The following is a 20,842-nucleotide window of genomic DNA, read 5'->3' as shown; positions in this document are numbered from 1 at the left end:
TGGAGGAATACGATAGTTTTATTCTGGACATTGATATTGTACTGTATCTACTCCTTAATTATTTGTCGTTCTATGTTTTTCCTCTCTTAATTTTACTTGAGAACGTGAGTGCACTAAGTGAAAAACCGGTTTTCTTTTCAATTATTATTGTGCTCATTTATATGTTAAAACTCGTAGTGCAAAATGGGAGAGAATTTCGACGCTGAGATTATGTATATAGAACTGTTGGAGAATCTTGGACCTGAAAGAGTAATTATGGAACGAAATGACCATTTCCACACGATGGACGATTCGAAATTTGTTATGAGGTACAGGCTTTCTAAACAAGTGACTTTGAAATTATTAGAACAAATTGAAGCAAGGCTTGCATATCCCACTAATAGGAATAGACCACTCACTCCTATCCAGCAACTGCTTCTGACACTCCGTTTTTATGCTACTGGCTCTTTTCAAATAGTAATTGGAGATACAAATGGAGTTTCGAAAGCTACAATAAGTAGATATATCAAGAATGTGTCTGAAGCAATCGCCTATTTAAGACATCACTATGTTTGTTTTCCTAGCGCAGATGAAGTACGTGCTGTTATTCAGGAATTTTATGGTATATGTAATTTTCCGGGTGTAATAGGGACAATTGACTGTACACATGTACCAATACAGTCTCCTGGCGGTCATAATGCGGAAATGTTTCGCAACAGAAAACAATATTTTTCCATTAACGTTCAGACCATTTCTGACGCGAATCTACTGATTAGAAATGTAGTAGCACGATGGCCCGGCTCGGTACACGATAGCTTCATTTTTGATAACTCAGAAATCAGAATGATGTTCGAAACAGGAAGAATACCAGAAGGGCATTTATTGGGTGATAATGGTTACCGTTTAGCCCCCTATCTTCTAACTCCCTTTTTGAATCCAAGGACTGAAGGTCAAGAAAACTACAACAAAGCTCATGTGGAGACAAGAAACACTGTGGAGAGACAGTATGGGGTGTGGAAAAGGAGGTTTCCTGTTCTATCTTTAGGATTAAGAACAAAAGTAAGAACTGCATTAACCATCATAGTAGCCACTGCTGTTCTTCACAATATTGCAATACAAACTAGAGAGGAGGATCCCCCCGATGATCAAGAGCTTCGTGAGTATTTGCAAGAGAAAAGAGCTCATGACAGAAATTATCTTATATTTGATGCGGTACCTGTCCCCGCCGTAGATGTTCTTCGTGACGGTGCGCCTGCTGCTGTTCGTGAAAGGATTGTCGAAACTCATTTCCTCTAAGAAAGTAGTCAAGTTAAACAAACAAATTCACGAGCATTTTAATGAAATGTTCTTACACAATGATATGAACTTATTTTTATTACATTTTAACTAATTTGCTTTCAATTTACTGGCAATTTAAATTGTGTCTACATCAATGTAATTTTTGTTAATTCACTTTCACCGATATGTATTTTGTCACATAATGCAGAGATGCAAATTATTGTTCTCTAGCACTCCCTTGTATTGGACGAGAGAAAAATAAAAAAAATAGTTTAAATACTACCGATACTACATTACTAATAAATAATTACTTGTTCAAATACTTGGCAAGTTTTCCTTGCAACACAGATGTTTTAAGCTTTTCATTTTCTTGTTTCATGTGTTCAGTTTCTTTCTGCATTTCAAGAAGCCGCATTTCTGAATCATGTTTTTCTTTTAAGTTCTTCAACTCTAGGTTGCACAGTTTTCGTCTTTCTTCAGACAGTTCGGAAAGTTTCTCACGGGCTCTGGCAGCTTCTGTCTTTTTCACTTTATTTAATTTGGGCCTATTCCTTGCACTCCACGGATTCTTCGAAGTAGTTTACACTGGTGTCAGCTGCGATATCAGTACTTGCTCGGTAGAAACAGGAATCGGAGAAACAGCTGACGTCACTGATTCTTCATGAGGTGTGATCTCCGACATAGCAGAGAGGTTATGTGTCGCACTTGTTTCATCTCCACAGCATCCTTCGCGACCGGTGTTATCTATTTTATCTATATAGAAAGCGTCGCAGTCAAACTCGTTAGGAATGGGCTCCACTTGCTCACAGATAATAGATAATAGTTGAGAAGAGGTTTCATCTAATGATGAGGTTTCAGCTGCTCCACCTCCCGTTTTATGCATGTTGATCTTATCCTGGACCTTCTGTTGTTTCGACCTGCGCTTAAAATTGTCATAAAATGACTTCAGCTGCTTCGTAGATCTTTTTTTAACAAAATCTCTAGCATTAAACACGTCTGTTAATTGTTCCCAAGCTCTTTCCTTCTCTTTTACAGTCACACCATCAGTTCGCTTATTTTCTATTACATCCTTCTTTTCAGCAACTAACCTTACCATTAATGCCTTCTCTTCTTTGGAGAAATTCTCTCCCCTTTTCTTAAAAGTTTCTTTCTTGTCCATTTCTTCTTAGTAGTTATCAAAACAATATTAAATAACTAACTTTTAGATATGAGTTAATTCAATAGAGAAACATAACATAACTCGCGGGAACTGAATTATATTGCTTCCTAACCCTCTTTTGTTTTACGAGCGAATCAGAAAGGCCAACATACATTAATTTGTCATGGAAACCGAAATATTATTCTGACGAAGCGTCATATTTGACGAAGCCTCAAATAAAGCCAATCTGCGTTGGTGAAACGCTTCTCATTTTAACGAATCGTCAAACCTTGATCGACCGTCATATTTGATGATCATCAAGACATTTTGACGAAGGTTGGTGAAACCGGGCATAAGTTTCATAATTGTTTTAAGGACAATGTCTGTCTGTTAGGTCATCAGCCCAGAGGCTGGTTGGATCCTCAAATAGCACCACCAAAGGTTATGCAGTTATAAGGAAACCCCAAAACCAATGGCAGCACCAAAATGAGCGTACTAGGCAAGATCAGGAGTGAGGTAGTTTGCCATTGTTTTCCTCACTGGGTCAGAAAGTACTATTGCAGCACAACTGATCCTATGAGCAGCAACTTTCATAATACTCAGATGCACTAGTCGTGCTCTGAATGCCATTACTCAGCACTACCCATACCCCAGCAGCTTCCATATTGTCACAGCCATGGATGCTGACTGGGACTTCGGTGGAAGCTACACTTTACTCTGGCCTATGCCAAGAGATGGATGCAAAAGTACTGTATTAATCAAGAAATGAATATATTTGTCAATTTTAGGTATGTGGCTGAAAATCACCTAGGTCTAAGGTCAAAAAGAGTGCCACAAAGTGTGATGTTTGTATGGTCACATCAATAAAATATGTAAATATGTAGCTGCCTCTGTGGATGAGCGGTAGAGTGTCGGCCTCCGGACCCCAAGATAGCACGTTCAAACCCGGCAGAGGTAGTCTGATTTTTGAAGGGCGTAAAAAAGTCAATTCGACTCTCCCTGTCGTATGATGTCGGCATGTAAAAGATCTCTGGTGACACATTTGGTGTTTACCCGACAAAATAAATTAAATCTCAGCTATAGACGCCCAAGAGAGTTTCGGTTTACTCGGTCTGCCATCTAGTGGGCGTAGAGTAAAACGGAACGTCGAAATTGACGAGCAGACAGCCAGATGGTGTCAAATTGAAAAGTCTGTACACGGTAGCTGAGGCCATACGATTATTATTTTTAATAAAATATGTGCTGATTAGGTGGATATTCTTGTTCATCCTATTGCAATTCTAACTGTAATAATGAAAAGTCCAACTTAATAAATGGCAAACTGCCCTCATTGTTTGGTTCAGAGAGAATATCTCGAGCAATATGTAAAGAAGCAGCTTCTTCGCAGTGAAAACCCACTGCTATTTCTTTCACTATCTGGGGCCCCCGCGGTGTAGGGGCAGCATGCCTTACCCAGTGGCCCCGGGTTCGATTCCTGGCCAGGTCAGGCAGGGATCTTTACCTGCATCTGAGGGCTAGTTTGAGGTCCACTCAGCCTATGCGATTACAACTGAGGAGCTATTTGACGGTGAGATAGCGGCCCCGGTCTAGAAAGCCAAGAATAATGGCCGAGAGGATCCGTCGTGCTGACCACATGACCCGTCGTAATCTGTAGGCCTTCGGGCTGAGCAGCGGTTACTTGGTAGGCCATGACGCTTCGGGGCTGCTGTGCCATGGGGTTTGTTTTTTTTGTGGAAATTTTCACAATACAAGCATGCATTTAGCCACGTGCCCCAGTATTTGATTGTAGGTTGTGGTGGTAACGCAATATTGAGAGCTTCTGCTTTGAATTGTGTAACTCGTGAGGGGGCTTTTAAGGAAATAATTTGCTTACACTTCTTTACAAACCCTATATAAGCCATGTGCTAAGCACGTGACATGTATCATTACAGAGAAAAATGGCTTCAATAAAAGCACATTATCATGTTTTATGGCATCAGGCCACAGAAAAAAACATAGTAGCACCAAACAATTTGGATATTGTCAAGTAACTGACCTTTCAATATAAATATTTCACTTGGTCTATCAAATTCCAATGCTCCAATCACAACATTGGCCACATAGTGCCCCACAGTATAAGTTTTCTCACAGGTAGTAACCCACAACTTTTTCCAATGAGTACCATACCTTATTTTATTTAATGTTTCTTCATAGCACTGCAGTAAATAATTCTTATGTAAAGTCAACTCGTCTGGTATTTCTTGGTTCAATGTATTTTTCAAAAATTGCATATAATTTTTGATTGAATAGTTTATATAATGGAATTCTTGCTTACTAAACCGAGAGGACTTGGTGGTGTTACGGCCTCTCTACTACATCTATATTTTCTCTTCTTACCGTCTGCCATCCGTCGCATTCTACTGCTGCCATTTTCTCTCCGTCTGCTTGCTCACCCAGCTGTTCACAAAACTGGCCTGTTCCTCTGCACTCCTGCTGCTCCGCTGCGACGTCACGCTTACGTATTTTTCGTCGAGTAACTTCTGGACTCGTTTCACCACCTATATAAGCGTGCTATTGCTTCGTTTTGCCGGTCAGACATCAGGTGAAAATATCCCTACGTGGAGAGAGCGGAACATTTCGCAGGGGGCTGGCCCGTTGCGATGTTTTACATTTTTATCCTGTGAAAAGCTGCATTGAAAATCTTCAGACTGGGTGAGCAAATGTTATAACTTTTTCATCTTTCGTGTTTTCCATCGAGACTTAAACACCAAACGATTGATTATTCTGTGCCTCTATGGCTTTCATTCTAACAGAGTCCTTCAGACTGATATCTTAATTAATCTTCTACTGTACATGAAACTGTATCTGGACAAATGTTAGAAGTGTTGCCACTTCCTGAACTTTTCTTGAGGCCGGAGCGGTCGCTCATAATACGAACTTACAGGGTTTAAGCAGCCTGGAAAAATCCCCTCCCTTTCCTTCCCTTCTCAGTCTGTCTCCTTTTTTCTTTTTTTTTTTCACGGTATTAAATCGTATATTTTTGTCTTGTAACGTGCTCTAACTCTCTTACCCCCTTTTGGGTTTGATGTTTGATGGTAAGTGTGGCCTTGAATCACTATTGTCAAATGGTATTAATACCTCCCACTTCTTTCTTAATTAGTGTCCTTTTTTAACAAAAATATATGTAAATAAAATATATACTAATTGTGGTTTTCTGCCGAAAATGGGTCTTGGGCTTTTGCAGAAACTTATTGGTGTTATTCGCAAGAATTTTTTAAAATCAAGATCTGTCTCAATTGCGTTTTGTTGTTAAAAGGGCAGAGCCCTTACTAAAATCTTTGCGATTCCTATTCTTGGATTGTTGCACTTTGCCTGTTCTAGTCATTTATGGTTGAAATATAACTTCTTTAAATTGATTCCCTTTTCTTTAATTTTGTTTGTTGTATGCTCCCTCCCCTCTGTTCTCTCTCTTTTTTTTTGACTCTGCACTTACCACGGACGGCCCTCTTGGTCGGCCCGCCAAAGTTCCACCGACCTTGCTGATTATAAATGTCATGTTTAACACATCAGTTTGTGTGTTGCCGTAACCTAACGAGATTTATGGTTTGGGGTATCAAACATACGCCTTTCCATGGTCTGACAAGTTCCCACCAGTGAAATGATACCTGCCTGCCTTGGGCGCTGAGCAGCTCAAAACGTATGTTGTTAGATGATCCTTTGTGTCGTGGGTCGATCATTTTTCATTACCTGTGCTGTGATTTACATCGTTTTCGTCATTCCTATAAATATATCATTTATTGATACCACATACTATTTCATTCGCCACAGTGGATGTCGAAGCAACAGTTGGTAGAAAGCATTGAACTGCAGCTTTCGTTGATGAACGCTCAAGAGCACGCAAATGCTTCTCACAAACAATATGCTGCATCGTGGTAAACCTTCTTTTAGCTGATATATTGGTTTCACACAGCTTACAATATACTATAGTATGCTTCCATTAGTAAAAAAAACACTATCACCAACCTCTGCTACTGTATCTTTTAAATGAACTGAAACATATGATTTAATTTACAGTTTTCAGAGGGTTTAATATAAAGTATTTTCAAATTGGTACTTGAATGCCTCCAAGTACTGCAAGATATAAACTATGTGAAACTAAGAGAATACTGTTTAAGGAAAATCCATACCTTCCCCTTCCACCCTAACCTTTATAGCTGAAGGTGTCAGAGAGGTCTTGGTAACTCCTAACATCCCAGTCCCCAATACCTTGTTTTCTGGAAAATCAAATGTATAAAGTTTGTATTATAAAAGAATAACGGTGACAGCTGTCATCCGCTCGTGGGTGCAAAATGATTGCTTCGATCACCTCATCGCCACACCAGACATTTTAGGCCCATATTTGTACAGTCATCTACTGTACCCTTCTGCACCGTAAAACATTTCCACAGACAGTTTCTGTGTTAGCACATAATATGATACTGAAATAAAAAGACTAATTAAGGCTTTCGGATGTACACTCATTTTCATAAAAATCAGAACACCTTGAAAGACTAGAGATAGGAAGTTTATATTCACAGGACAAGTGCATTTGTATGTTCTGAAGAAATGATTAGCATTTGAACCATGTCGACTCTCAGGTTCAAGGTCCACATCGATATCTCGGAGCATCATCACCAACTGATAAAATGTGCCTGCAGTTTTCGTTGTCACTATAAACTGAAGGTAATGGATCAGTGTGACTTGAGCAGATGTGCAGGATGCTTTGAAGACATGTGTGAGAACCGTATGGTCAAATGAGTTTGAAAGACGGCGCATTACTGGCATGAGAGAACGTGATGCATCCATCCGGGAAACTGCTGCTCGAGTGGGACAAAGTGCGCTGGCAGTGCAACGGGCGTGTGCAGAACAGTTCACAGAAGGCCACAGAACAAGACGAGATGGGTCTGGTCGCACCACCCGACCACCCCCAGAGAAGATAGACACCTCATCTCAATGGCATTGCAGGACAGATCTGTGTCCTCCTCGGCTCTGGTGCAACAGTGGAACAGTGTTAACACATCGTACACTACCAGGAGCGACAGTCTATTGCCGTTTATTATGGTCTGGGTTACCAACGCATCGTCCGTTTCTCCGCCTTCCTTTGACTAATGAGCATAAACATGCTAGACTGCTATGGTGTATGGAATGATGTCACTGGGGACAGGAATGGCAGCAGATAGTGTGTTCAGACTAATCCAGATTCTTTTTGTTTGAACATGATGGCCGCATTTTGGTTCGCCACAGACAGGGGAGAGAGCCATCACAATGACTGCATTACCACAAGACGTAGAGTGCCACCTCAAGGCCTTATGGTGTGGGGTACTATTGGGTACAACCACAAATCACAGTTGGTGCGTGTCCAGGGCACTGTGACCAGTTTGACCTACGTGAATGACGTCCTGCGACCCGTAGCTATACCCTTTCTGCACGACACCCCAGATGCCATATTTTAGCAGGACAATGGCGCAACCACGTGTTGCTGCATGAATACGTACCTTCCTGTTGTCACAGGATGTCAGACTGTTGCCCTGGCCCGCCCGATCACCGGACTTGTGGCCAGTCGAAAATGTGTGGGATATGGTGAAATGACGGGTGCAACGCTGTAACCCAATACCAACCAACGAACATGTACTGTGGAACCCGGTGAATGCAGCATGGATGGCTATACCCCAGGATGCCATTCGCACCTTATACGCATCAATGCCATCACGTACGGAACAAGTTATCAGTGCCCATGGAGGACCCAGAGCCTGCTAGGCAACAGGACAAATGCTGAAGCTAGGTGAATGAAATGCTAATCGTTTCTGCAGAACATACTAATGACTATGTCCTGTGAATATGAACTTCCCATCTAGTCTTCCGAAGTGTTCTGTTTTTTATGAATGTAAGTAATTTCATGAAACATATCAACAGGACAGAAAGGACAAAATGACCTAAAAAGAAACACTTCTTCAAAATATGACCAAATAGATCTACTAAATCAAAGAAAACACTGTTAAAATTAAAAAAAAAAAAATGCAAAAGGAAATAATGCAAAATGAAAAGAAAAATTTGTATTCTAGGTGCCATAAACAGAGTTTGCATATTTATTGGAGTACTGCACCTGACCACTCAATAACAAGATGTCATCAAAGTCCAGACCCAATACATTGCACAAGGTAATACTCTCAGTGAAACAAATCAAAAGACAATCATTACACTTTGCAGCTATGATTCAATTAATAAGAGAGTCTTATCATACTTATAAAATTTAAAAAATAAACAGATGGCAGTTCTGATTGTTATACATACCCTGATGTCCTTCGGGTGTTCTCCCTCAGCTATTCTCACCATCCATAAGAATTTGTTGATATCATCTCCGGAGTAGCCGATTACGCCTCCAAATATAACTAACACATAGTCTACATCTAAGGATACCATGATCTTGTAAGCTTCACTTTCATTAGAGGACATTGCTTTACCAACCTGAAAAAAATTGACCATTATTTTTAAATGAAATCTGGTAAAGCATCAGAAGTAATTACAAAATCTAAAACAAAACAAGTTGTAAAATACTGTTGAGGGATGGCTGCCATGTTGTTTTGAGGCGGGAGGGATGAATTAGTTTGGCCTCGCCCATAAACCAAACTACTGGCCCGCCGTACGCAATGTCCCTCACTCAGGAAGGATGAGCCAGTAGTTGAAGTGCCCGCCCTCTCCTTGTCACCCTACAAGCCTATAGAGACTAGAACTCAGCGTGCTCCAAACGTGTCTCCCTTATTACTCTCGTGTCAGAAACGTGTAGAATATACAGTTAAAATTATACTCAGTAACATTACACACATTTAGACCAAAACTCTGCTACATCAAGTTCATTCTTTGTGCCATGAAAGAGTTTGTCTTCTGCACAGGGAGGGTGGGCGCAGTGGACAATGAAGCATGTGCTTTAGAGTAGTGTTTTTTTTTTTTTGTTGCTAGTGGCTTTACGTCGCACCGACACAGATAGGTCTTATGGCGACGATGGGATAGGAAAGGCCTAGGAGTTGGAAGGAAGCGGCCGTGGCCTTAAGGTACAGCCCCAGCCTTTGCCTGGTGTGAAAATGGGAAACCACGGAAAACCATCTTCAGGGCTGCCGACAGTGGGATTTGAACCCACTATATCCTGGATGCAAGCGCACAGCCGCGCGCCCCCAACCGCACGACCAACTCGCCTGGTGTTTTGGAGAAGGGTCTACCCCATATTCTAACTTGATCTTGTTAGCACTGATGTAACCTCATCTCGCTAAAGTCACTTTGGATCTACCCACACCAAATCTCAACCTATTCAAGGATTTCCATATTCTCTCGTTCTCTATGTAGCCAGATGGTAAGTATTCAGCTACTACTTTCTCATTCAAACCCAACAACTTGACCCTGAGCTAAGCTTAAGAAGAGTTTGAATTTATTGTTCAAAGCACGTGACTCGATCCTACCACATCGCACAAGCTTATCAAGATACAGCATTATTTATTACCAAACCTCCTACTGATGCGGATTTTGTAAAATACAGTACTATGTAACTCAGCATTTAGATATTCTAAATTTAAAATAAGTGTGTCAACATTGTAACAATGGACTGAATGAATGAATGAGTACATGTGTGAACATCAAGATCAGTGTCAAAACGAATTGTTGAACATTTTAGACTTTCGAAGCTACTCTTTTAAGTATATTTTATTACATCATTGTAATTTAGCATTAGTCATTCGTAATTAGTATAAGTATTGTTTTATATTATATGTTGCTTTTTATTAAGACTAAGGTTCTTCAGCAAATGAAGATGACCTACAAATAGGGTCGAAACTGGTACCGTTATGTAAAAATATTTTAAGTAGGCCTACCTTATAAGAAATAAATGTATTAAGTGGAAAGTTTCTATCTTTTATATTTGCAATCATTAGAATAATCAACAGAGATAATGAAGCTAATAGATTATAATACCCCACTTTGATCCAGCCAGTTTGCGTAACAGGTTACTCCGGCTGGAGACTTTCAGTTTATAGTTCATATAGTGCTTCTTGAAAGTGAGAACTCAGTCAAGCATTACTCCCAGATATTTTGGAGTTTCACGGGACTATAGCTCGATATATGACCAAATTACTTTCAGCTTCCGATGTGTTTGTTTTTGAAATGAATGGCAAAAACGTGTGTCTTTGCAGGTTTAGGTCTAAGCCAGTTTGCATGATAATAGCTGGATCAGGTTTTTATGGCAGTATTGAGATTTATTTCCACTGTTTCAAAACTGGTATACACCGAGCAAGTTAGCCGTATAATTAGAGTTGCACAGCAGTGAGCTTGCATTCAGGAGGTACTGGATTCGAACCCCATAGTCGGCAGCCCTGAAGATGGTTTTCGGTGGTTTCCCATTTTCACGCCAGGCTGTACCTAATTAAGGCCAAAGTCACTTCCTTCCCACTCCTACCCTTTCCTATCCCATCGCCACCAGAGGACCTATTTGTGTCTGTGCAATGTAAAAAAAAAAAACCCACCCTGGTGCTTTGTGCACCGAGAGCAAGGCGATCAGCATACAATAAACTTGTGGTATATGGACTTAATGGCTGGTCATTTGTATGTATGTTGAAAAATATTGGAGACAATCTTAAGCATTCTCCATCAGCTGTGCTGCCCTTGGAAGTCTACGATAAATCTGCGATTTATGAGAAGAATGGCAATAAGCCTCGTAAGCCCACAGACCTTTGTCAAATCTAAGAATATGGCCAGAAGTTGCTGATCACTGACAGTATCATATCAAAATCAAATCAAAATCTCTTTATTTGCAAATGAGGTGTCTACCTCGGTGGCAAATGGTACACTAAAATACATTATTGTCAAGCACTAAATATTAAATTAACAAGAGAAGAAAATTTTTCCTATAATACAATATTATACAATTTACGCTAACAATGTTTTCTAATAAACACACAGCTCGTCCTTAATAAATTTATATTGTTTACAAAATTCTACTTATAATATCTCCTGTACTACTTACAAATATAGTCAACTGATATACAGTATGTGGAATTACTTCAAATGATACTATACAACTGGTATAAGATAGATATTTACATTGCATTTATTTATTTACTTTTTTTTTTTACCCGTTCTGGATCCTAAGTAGCATAACGACCAGCTGCGTCTTAACCAGAGCCCCTTTTGCCACCACTTTTCAGAGTTCCTGAAGGGCCTTCACAGCTACCGTAGCGGTCCCAGGGCCCTCGAAGTCCCCACTGTACTTCACCCCTACAGGCAGTCCCCTACTTTGGCTGTCCAAACTCCTTAGACCAGGGGATGGAATTAATTTATTCACACACATTTTTTTTTATTTACAATAACCTGCACTGGTCGAATGCCCTCTAACACTTCATTTATTTTCTCTGTTGCTGTTTATTCTCTTCTGGAATATCTGTACAGATTTTGGAAAAGGATCAAACACTACCCCTGGTAAACTGTTCCACTCCTTCACACCCTTCCCAATGAATGAAAATTTACCCCAATCGCTTCTGCTAAAATTCCTTCTAATTTTATATTTGTGGTCAGTCCTGCCGATATAATTATTTTCCAACTGAAGCCTCTCACGGATATCTCCCCATGCTTCTTCTCCTGTATAGGCTCTATATAATCCTGTAAGTCTAGTTTTCTCCCTTCTCTTACTTAAAGTTTCCCACCCAAGTTCCTTTAACATTTCTGATACACTACTCTTTCTCCTGAAATCCCCTGTTACAAATCTTGCTGCTTTCCTCTGCACACTATCTATTTCTTTTATTAGGTATTCATGGTGAGGATCCCAAACACTGTTTGCATATTCCAATAATGGACGAACCATACTCAAGTAACTTTTTTCTTTTAATTCTTTGTTGCATCCTTTAAGTAGCCTCATTATGACATGTAATGATCTGTATGCTTTCCCAACAATGTCATCAATATGATCCTTCCAGTGCAAATTACTTTCAAATCTCACACCTAAGTATTTGCACTTGCCATCTTTTGGGATAACTACCTCATCCAAAGTATATTCAAATTCAGTTTTAAAGCTCCTGTTTGTAAAAGTTGTAACAGTTGATTTGCCTCCATTAACCTTCATATTATTTTCTTCAACCCATTGTTGGATACTTTCAAGGTCCCTTTGCAATTCTGAACAATCCTCAATGTTATTTATTTCTCTATAAACAATTATGTCATCTGCATACAATCTTATTTTTGATGTTATATTGTTCCCTAAATCATTTGCATATGCTGCCAACAAGTCCAGAAAGTCCACAGCTGTGATCTTGTGGGATTTAAATTCCTCCTCTACAAAGTGTGTGAGATTTGGAAATTGCCAGTGCAGCTTTTACCTGGACAGAACCCGGCCTGCTGTGGTACATATACGTAATGGGCCAATCACAGGTAAAATGCAATTTTAAGTAATTCTTTCCAGTCAGTTGGAGAGGTGACACATAAGTGCTATGTGTTTAAAATCATTTGGATGGTTCCCTTCCTTGCCAGGTTTCAGTAGAGCAATTACTCTGCTCATTTTTCATGCCTTCAGTATCTGATTTCTACTCATACAACTGTTAAAGTGCTGTAGGAACTCATTCCTTGGTTTTTTTTGTACCCCTTCTGGATTAAAATTTAAATGCTAGTCCACCTATATAAGATGAATAGCCGATCAGCGAAGCAGTTCTGTCATGAAATTGAGTCTCTCAAGACTGCCTTCGAGGGTTGTGTTGAGTCTTTGGTGTGCAGCATAGGAGCCCAACAGAGATTAGCAAATGGCATTGAACGAAGACTGTTGGAGTGTATGACCGACGAATGAGTGCTTGTTGTGACAGACGTGCAAGATGTGCATAACTGAAACTGTGTAGTGTGTGAACTGTGAAAATGGGTGACAGTGTTAAGGTGTAAGTACCAGAGTGGGAATTGATTCGATATTTATTATTTTATTGTATTAATTATTTTTTTGTAGAAGATTTTATCCTGTTTGGACTTTTGAACTTGAAGGAATTGTTTCGATCTCATAAACCTGGACCTATCCGGATCATTTTAAATCTGTTTAAAAAAATTATTTATGGGTTGTATAAAAATTATCATTAATCTGTGAATTTCAATATGTTCGTTTTTGGTCAAAATGATGAAATATACTATACTACAAGCGCAGTTCTGGAAGCAGGTTTCCTGTTGCGTAAACCAAGACTTTTCTCAAACATTTATTACCACTGAGTCAGCAAGGAAGAGGAGACATTTTATTGAAGAAAATAGAAAATGTAATTAGTGAACGTGAAAGTCGAAGGTGAATTCTGCATTCTGATTGGTTCTCTTTGGTGACTGCACCTTTTCCTATTTCTCGATCTTACCCCACTCCTTCGGTGGGAGCGAGGTAGCATCTGTGCTTTTAATCTTCAGTCCATCTTAGGGAGTGGATGCGCTCATCTTTTGGTCCCCTCGTGGGGAAACCCGATCTCAGGGTCAGCACTGTTTCTACCTTAATTTCAGTTTTTAAATTCATTCAGATGTGATAATTTATCTTTTTCTTACGCAGGAGTTTGCCCTCGAGTTTCATGTTCACCGCTAAATATGTTGAAATAACCTAGCTTCTCAGCTATGATCATATACCGTTTGTTTTGAGGCGATACCCTTATTCTTAACCTTTGTATTATGTTGTAATTTTGTTGTAATTATCCCTCGGGGTTGCCTCCCAGCATTTTTGTGTCACCTTGCATACGTGCAGAAAATCTATGCACATAATCTGAAGTGTTTTAGATAATAATGTAAGTTCACTATACCTCTGTGTTTGGTTTTATTTCTATATTTGTGTACAATGGGACTGGCTCTCAGTTTAGCCGACATGCATTATCAGATTAGGGTTTCTATATGTTTTAATTTAGTGACCAAAATTGTTTTTTAAGCACTCTGCGCATGTCTGCAATTACATCTTATAATACATAATTTCCCTTGAACTGTGTGTCTAAGGTCTTTCAATTTTGAGTTTCTGATTTTGTCTCCCTTTAAAAAAAATTGTAATTGAAGGGAAATTACCCTCTCTGTTTTCTTTCACAGCAAAAGGCTACGTTCCATCACCTCTCAGGGTTCCATGCCGCTTTCCACATCCATTCCGTAGTTGTCATGTTTCCTAACCTGTTTGTTTACATTGTGTTGCGATGCTTTTGAATCTAAGTTTTTTATTAAAGTTAAAATTTCGGTCTTCATTATTCACTATTATTATTATTATTATTATTATTATTATTTGTGTAATCAGCCAAAATACGGTTACAAAATGATTAGCCTTAAGTTAAATGCTACCAGTTGTGTTTTTATTCACATTATTGGCCCATTGTTTGCAATACGAGCTTATCATATCTGAACTATTATTATACTCGAGATGTGACAATGCATGGATTATCTTTGTAGAATCATAAATCCAAAACAATGTGGAAATGCCCACCCTTCACTTTATGAGAGACATGTAAAGAATCAACAGTCGCTTAAATGCGGCCAGTATCCAGTAATCGGGAGATAGTGGGTTCGAGCCCCACTGTCGGCAGCCCTGAAGATGGTTTTCCGTGGTTTCCCATTTTCACACCAGGCAAATGCCGGGGCTGTACCTTAATTAAGGCCACGGCCGCTTCCTTCCACTTCCTAGGCCTTTCCTCTCCCATCGTCGCCATAAGACATATCTGTGTCGGTGCGACGTAAAACAAAATAGCCAGCCAAAGATACAAAGATGAAATTCATCACATGTAAAGATACATCAATCAGATGCTGAGCCACAATACAGCTGCAAGAGAAGAATGCCACGACAACGGTAAAGAAATGTTAAGAGAGTTGTCAATACTACAGAGATGTATTTCCCAAACAGGTTTTTTTTTTCTAGTGGCTTTACATCGCACCGACACAGATAGGTCTTATGGCGACGATGGGATAGGCCTAGGACTTGGCAGGAAGTGGCCGTGGCCTTAATTAAAGTACAGCCCCAGCATTTGCCTGGTGTGAAAATGGGAAACCACGGAAAACCATCTTCGGGGCTGCCGACAGTGGGATTCAAACCCACTATCTATTGGATGCAACCTCACAGCCGCACGCGCCCCTAATCGCATGTCCAACTCACCCGGTCCAAACAGTTTCTAGAATTAAATATTTGCCCTTTATATTGAAAGTGCTTAGTAATGCTAATTATATTTTAGAATTGCAGGATATCTAAAATTTATATACATTTAGAAAGTATTTTACAGGAAAAAACTACTGTAAAAAAATAATGCCCTTTAACCAGAAAATAAGATAGTCTTATCCCTCCACTCATTCTGAAAGTTAATAGTAAAAGTAACATTTGAATAACTCTGTGTTGCAAGGAACTAAGTTCAACATTTTAGTTTTATTTTTTACAACTGGCTTTAAGTCGCATCAACACACAGGAGTCTTATGGCGATAATGGGATAGGAAAGGGCTAGGAGTGAGAAGGAATTGACCATGGTCTTAATGTACAGGCCTAGTGTGAAAATGAGAAACCATGGAAAACCATCTTCAGGGCTGCCGACAGTGGGGTACGAACCCACTATCTCCTGATGCAAGCTACCCAAACTGCACAGCCAACTCGCTCTGTTTAAAATTTTCTTTTTCTTTAATCGATTCACTGTATAGAAAGCAAGCTGCATCTGTAGGTATTGAAAGGAACCAATTATTCATATTCCTTGTGGTTCAAAGGTTTCACGATTGTCATTCTGTGTTGAAAGGAACCAGACTATTAGATAGTGCTTTTCAACATAGAACCAGAAAGCCACTAGGTTGGCAGACTTGTACCGATGCTGTTTATTTCGTCGGCAACATTGTGCTCATCTTTCATGAGAACAGAACATAAATGTCTAGTTCTAAACATTATTACATTTTGTAGCAGTACAAAATAATACTGAAGATGAAACACACAAGGACATATGTAGAAGGAAGTCCCAACAGCATGATCAGACTTATCTCGCAACAGAAGGGCGCATATTGGGGGATTGCCGATCTTATGCAAATTTTGCACACACACTGAGCCAAGAATAACACAATAGTCTAAATACTTCTTTTGGAAATTAATTCGTGAAAACTACAGAAAACATTAAAATTGGTATGTTTGAACTGGTGCACTCGGCTACGCAGTACTGCACAGCATGCTGGGTTCACTTGTTGGGAGACCGCTACTCCATACCCTACCCGCAACTCACAGTGTCCAATGGCCGATTTGAGGCCATGCTGACATACGCTTAAAAAGGAAGGCTGTTCAATATTGGAGAAGTGGTAAGCAGAGCCCGTTTTCATTTTCGTCGGTGAAACAACAGTTCCATCGTGTCAAAAATACAAAACCTGTATTTGTGGGAAAAGCACGTACTGCGAGGAAAAAAAATTTGCCTATCGAAATAATGAAATAATTCACGATGTGGGCCATGAAAGATATTCATGAAGAAAAATGCATGGGTTTACAGCATGCCACACATGGGTACGTAACTTTAAGAAGCGCAATGGTATTGTGTCACGGAAAATAACATCTGAAACGATGAAAAAGCAGACCAACAGAAAGTAGAAACCATGGCAGCAGCAGAAAAACTCATAACAGTTAAATCTGTTATAGAAATCTACGACCTCGAAAACGTGTGTATAAGCGATCAGAGTGGGTTCAGCTTGGAGACGTGTATGGGAAGGACATTGGCTTTAAAAGGGGAAAAATCAGTTACCGCCAAAGTGCAATCTGTGGTGTTCACCACACACAGATACACCATAATGTTGAGAGTTGCCCCAAGTGGCGAACTTATGAGGCTTTTATGCATCGCTTTAATAGAGTCGAAAGGTGTGTTTCATAAGACTGTGAAAAAGAACATGTTTTTGCATGAAAATATTCATGTTATTTGCACTAAATCCAGAAAAATGTGATCTATACAAGTGAACAATTGGTTTAATGGCGTCTAGTAAAGTTGCACTCATTCTGGATTCCTTTTCTGGATGTAAGTCTATACAAAATAAAGATACTGTACAGCTGATGATGATCCCTCCTCGTGCCACAGCTTACTGTCAACCACTCTATGTATATGGGTGTAGAGTATGGAAAGGTTTTGTACGTAGATTATCTGAAGGTTCAATTATTGAATTTGGATATAGTTTTACTGTAGAGGAACATCATATTGAAAATTCAATCTGTGCCATACCACCAACTATTACAAGATATTAGAATCATTCCGTATTGACGGTTTTCACTTTACAATGGCGAAAAATGAAAGTATCCTCCAAATCAATACATCATATATTCCATCATTAGACGGAGTAAACAAGATCAGACATGTTTCGGCTCGTTTGAGCCATCTTCAGTGAAAAAAAAATTAGGGGGGTTGGAATAATTTACATAATATGATTTGAAAAAATGCTAAAAAACATAATGAAAGCGCAAATGAAAAAACAAACAAAAGAGAGCCTATACGGAAGCAAAATTAGCACAAATATACAATATTTACATCAATATGCAGAGCAAAAAACAACTTATTGTGACAAAATTCAGTGAAACAGGTGTTAATTTGAAATAATAATAATAGATACTAAAAACTGCGTTAACCTAAGAAACAAGGGAATGAGAAAACAAATGATGTAGATGGAAATGAATAATAGTAGCACATGGTGAGGTTGTGGACCTCATAGTTTACAAACTATTGGTTTATAAAAATCACAAAACAGTTTGAAATCGCTGTCAAAATCATCTTAGTGGAAACCCATCACATCAAATTGGTCAGGAGGAGAGCGGGAGCAAACATTTTGAGAGAAACCAAGCCTGAATTAACTTGCAGGCGAAAAGCCTGTGATAAGGAGAAAAAAACACCATGAAATTTAAGGCTTTAGAAATAGCAGCATTCTCAATATCTTCTCAATCTAGCGGTCCCTTTCCTCATTATTGTTTCATAATGTTGGCTGGTGTTTTGCCTTATTATAGAGGGGTCGGAAGAGCCGCATATAAAAATATGAGAAGCTGTGTTAGGTGGAAGACAGATGCATAGTAAATTGTAGTAATCTAGTGGAAACCGTCAATGAAGTTCTAATCTGTAATGGAAAAAATGAGGTTGTATGAGAAACATGGGTTGATAAGTAAAAAGTGTGGAATGGTTGTGAAGAATGCTTAAACTTACGGTGTGCAGTAGGTGGTTATTTGCACTAAATCCAGAAAAATGTGATCTATACAAGTGAACAATTGGTTTAATGGCGTCCAGTAAAGTTGCACTCATTCTGGATTCCTTTTCTGGATGTAAGTCTATACAAAATAAAGATACTGTACAGCTGATGATGATCCCTCCTCGTGCCACAGCTTACTGTCAACCACTCTATGTATATGGGTGTAGAGTATGGAAAGGTTTTGTAAGTAGATTATCTGAAGGTTCAATTATTGAATTTGGATATAGTTTTACTGTACTTTGAGAAAGCCAGGCCACTAGAGAGGACACCACCTACTGCACACCGTAAGTTTAAGCATTCTTCACAACCATTCCACACTTTTTACTTATCAACCCATGTTTCTCATACAACCTCATTTTTTCCATTACAGATTAGAACTTCATTGACGGTTTCCACTAGATTACTATAATTTACTATGCATCTGTCTTCCACCTAACACAGCTTCTCATATTTTTATATGCGGCTCTTCCGACCCCTCTATAAAAAGGCAAAACACCAGCCAACATTATGAAACAATAATGAAGAAAGGGACCACTAGATTGAGAAGATATTGAGAATGCTGCTATTTCTAAAGCCTTAAATTTCATGGTGTTTTTTTCTCCTTATCACAGGCTTTTCGCCTGCAGGTTAATTCAGGCTTGGTTTCTCTCAAAATGTTTGCTCCCGCTCTCCTCCTGACCAATTTGATGTGATGGGTTTCCACTAAGATGATTTTGACAGCGATTTCAAACTGTTTTGTGATTTTTATAAACCAATAGTTTGTAAACTATGAGGTCCACAACCTCACCATGTGCTACTATTATTCATTTCCATCTACATCATTTGTTTTCTCATTCCCTTGTTTCTTAGGTTAACGCAGTTTTTAGTATCTATTATTATTATTTCAAATTAACACCTGTTTCACTGAATTTTGTCACAATAAGTTGTTTTTTGCTCTGCATATTGATGTAAATATTGTATATTTGTGCTAATTTTGTTTCCGTATAGGCTCTCTTTTGTTTGTTTTTTCATTTGCGCTTTCATTATGTTTTTTAGCATTTTTTCAAATCATATTATGTAAATTATTCCAACCCCCCTAATTTTTTTTTTTTTTTTTTTCACTGAAGATGGCTCAAACGAGCCGAAACATGTCTGATCTTGTTTACTCCGTCTAATGACGGAATATATGATGTATTGATTTGGAGGATACTTTCATTTTTCGCCATTGTAAAGTGATACCACCAACTGTCGTCTCCTCATTTTTGTCCCATGCGGAAATATGCCTAGTACCAAAGTCGGTACTTGCCCAAAAATCTGGGAACCTTAGGTCATCCTCTTAAATACTGTTTTGACAGCAGTGACTTAAAATCTTCCACTTGCCCCTATCCTTGCTTCGTTAGGTATGATTGGTGTATAACAGTTTCATGCTTTCAACATTTGTCATTTGCATCATGAACATCATTGTTGCAGAAACTATAAGGAGTAAATTGCTTTCGTGTGCAACATCTCTTGTTACAGTGATTAGCCTTTATTTTCACCATAACAATCTTATATTGTCTTCATACACCCACAATCAATGTGGAAATTAAATTATTTCTCCTAATGCCGCTACCTCATCTTCGTGATGTGCTATGCAATTACTAACAAAATAAGAAAGAAGATCCGTGGCATGGTCCCACGGCGAGTGAAACCACCATGCGCCACAGTCCTGCATAGCCAAGGGTGGCAATTCAAACATGCAAACTTTCGAGAGTCAGTATACACAATCAATCCCTGCAGAAATTATTGGACCTCCATGCAGGTTAAGAAAAAAAGCAATTTTTTTTTGCCATTATTCTGCCATTTGATTTTTAATTTGTTTCTACCACATCAGTTTTATAACATATTTAACAATGTTTTTTAATACCTATGTTATGCTATAGTGTCAATAAGGATGAAGATCATACTGAATGGGGAAAGAGTGAGGGGAAAGCTCACCTACCATACATACCCAGATTTCAATACAGGTACAATTCAGACATCTGTCTGAGAGAACAGAGGAAACCATGAAAGAGTACAGAGAGTGCACAAAGTCTGTATACCCCTACTCATTATTTATTTATTTATTTCTATTGTCAGATACGCATTGTTGTCAACTTTGATTGTTGACAGCAGTTGGTGCCGAGATACTGAATGAATGGCAGATACAAGTGATTATACGATTGAGAAACGCTTGCTGGCCGTAGTGTGGATTCGCAAGCGTAAAATTAGTTGCAAGTAATTAAAAATATG

At 39.0% G+C, this 20,842-nt stretch overlaps 1 protein-coding gene across 1 annotated transcript in view; it reads right to left on the bottom strand.

The window, feature by feature from the left end:
* The window catches only part of Stt3B (catalytic subunit 3B of the oligosaccharyltransferase complex), a 518,075-nt gene that overhangs the window by 167,960 nt on the left and 329,273 nt on the right, over positions 1-20,842 (bottom strand). Inside the window, exon 11 of the mRNA XM_067140186.2 lies at positions 8,705-8,878. Within this exon, the coding sequence (XP_066996287.1) occupies positions 8,705-8,878 (174 nt within the window). The remainder of the gene's footprint in view (positions 1-8,704; positions 8,879-20,842) is intronic.

This window comes from Anabrus simplex, chromosome 2 (genome assembly GCF_040414725.1).
Source record: "Anabrus simplex isolate iqAnaSimp1 chromosome 2, ASM4041472v1, whole genome shotgun sequence".
In the NCBI taxonomy this organism is placed as follows: Eukaryota; Metazoa; Arthropoda; class Insecta; order Orthoptera; family Tettigoniidae; genus Anabrus; species Anabrus simplex.
Note: the sequence above shows the minus strand (reverse complement) of the source record. Positions and strands in the feature narration are given on the sequence as shown.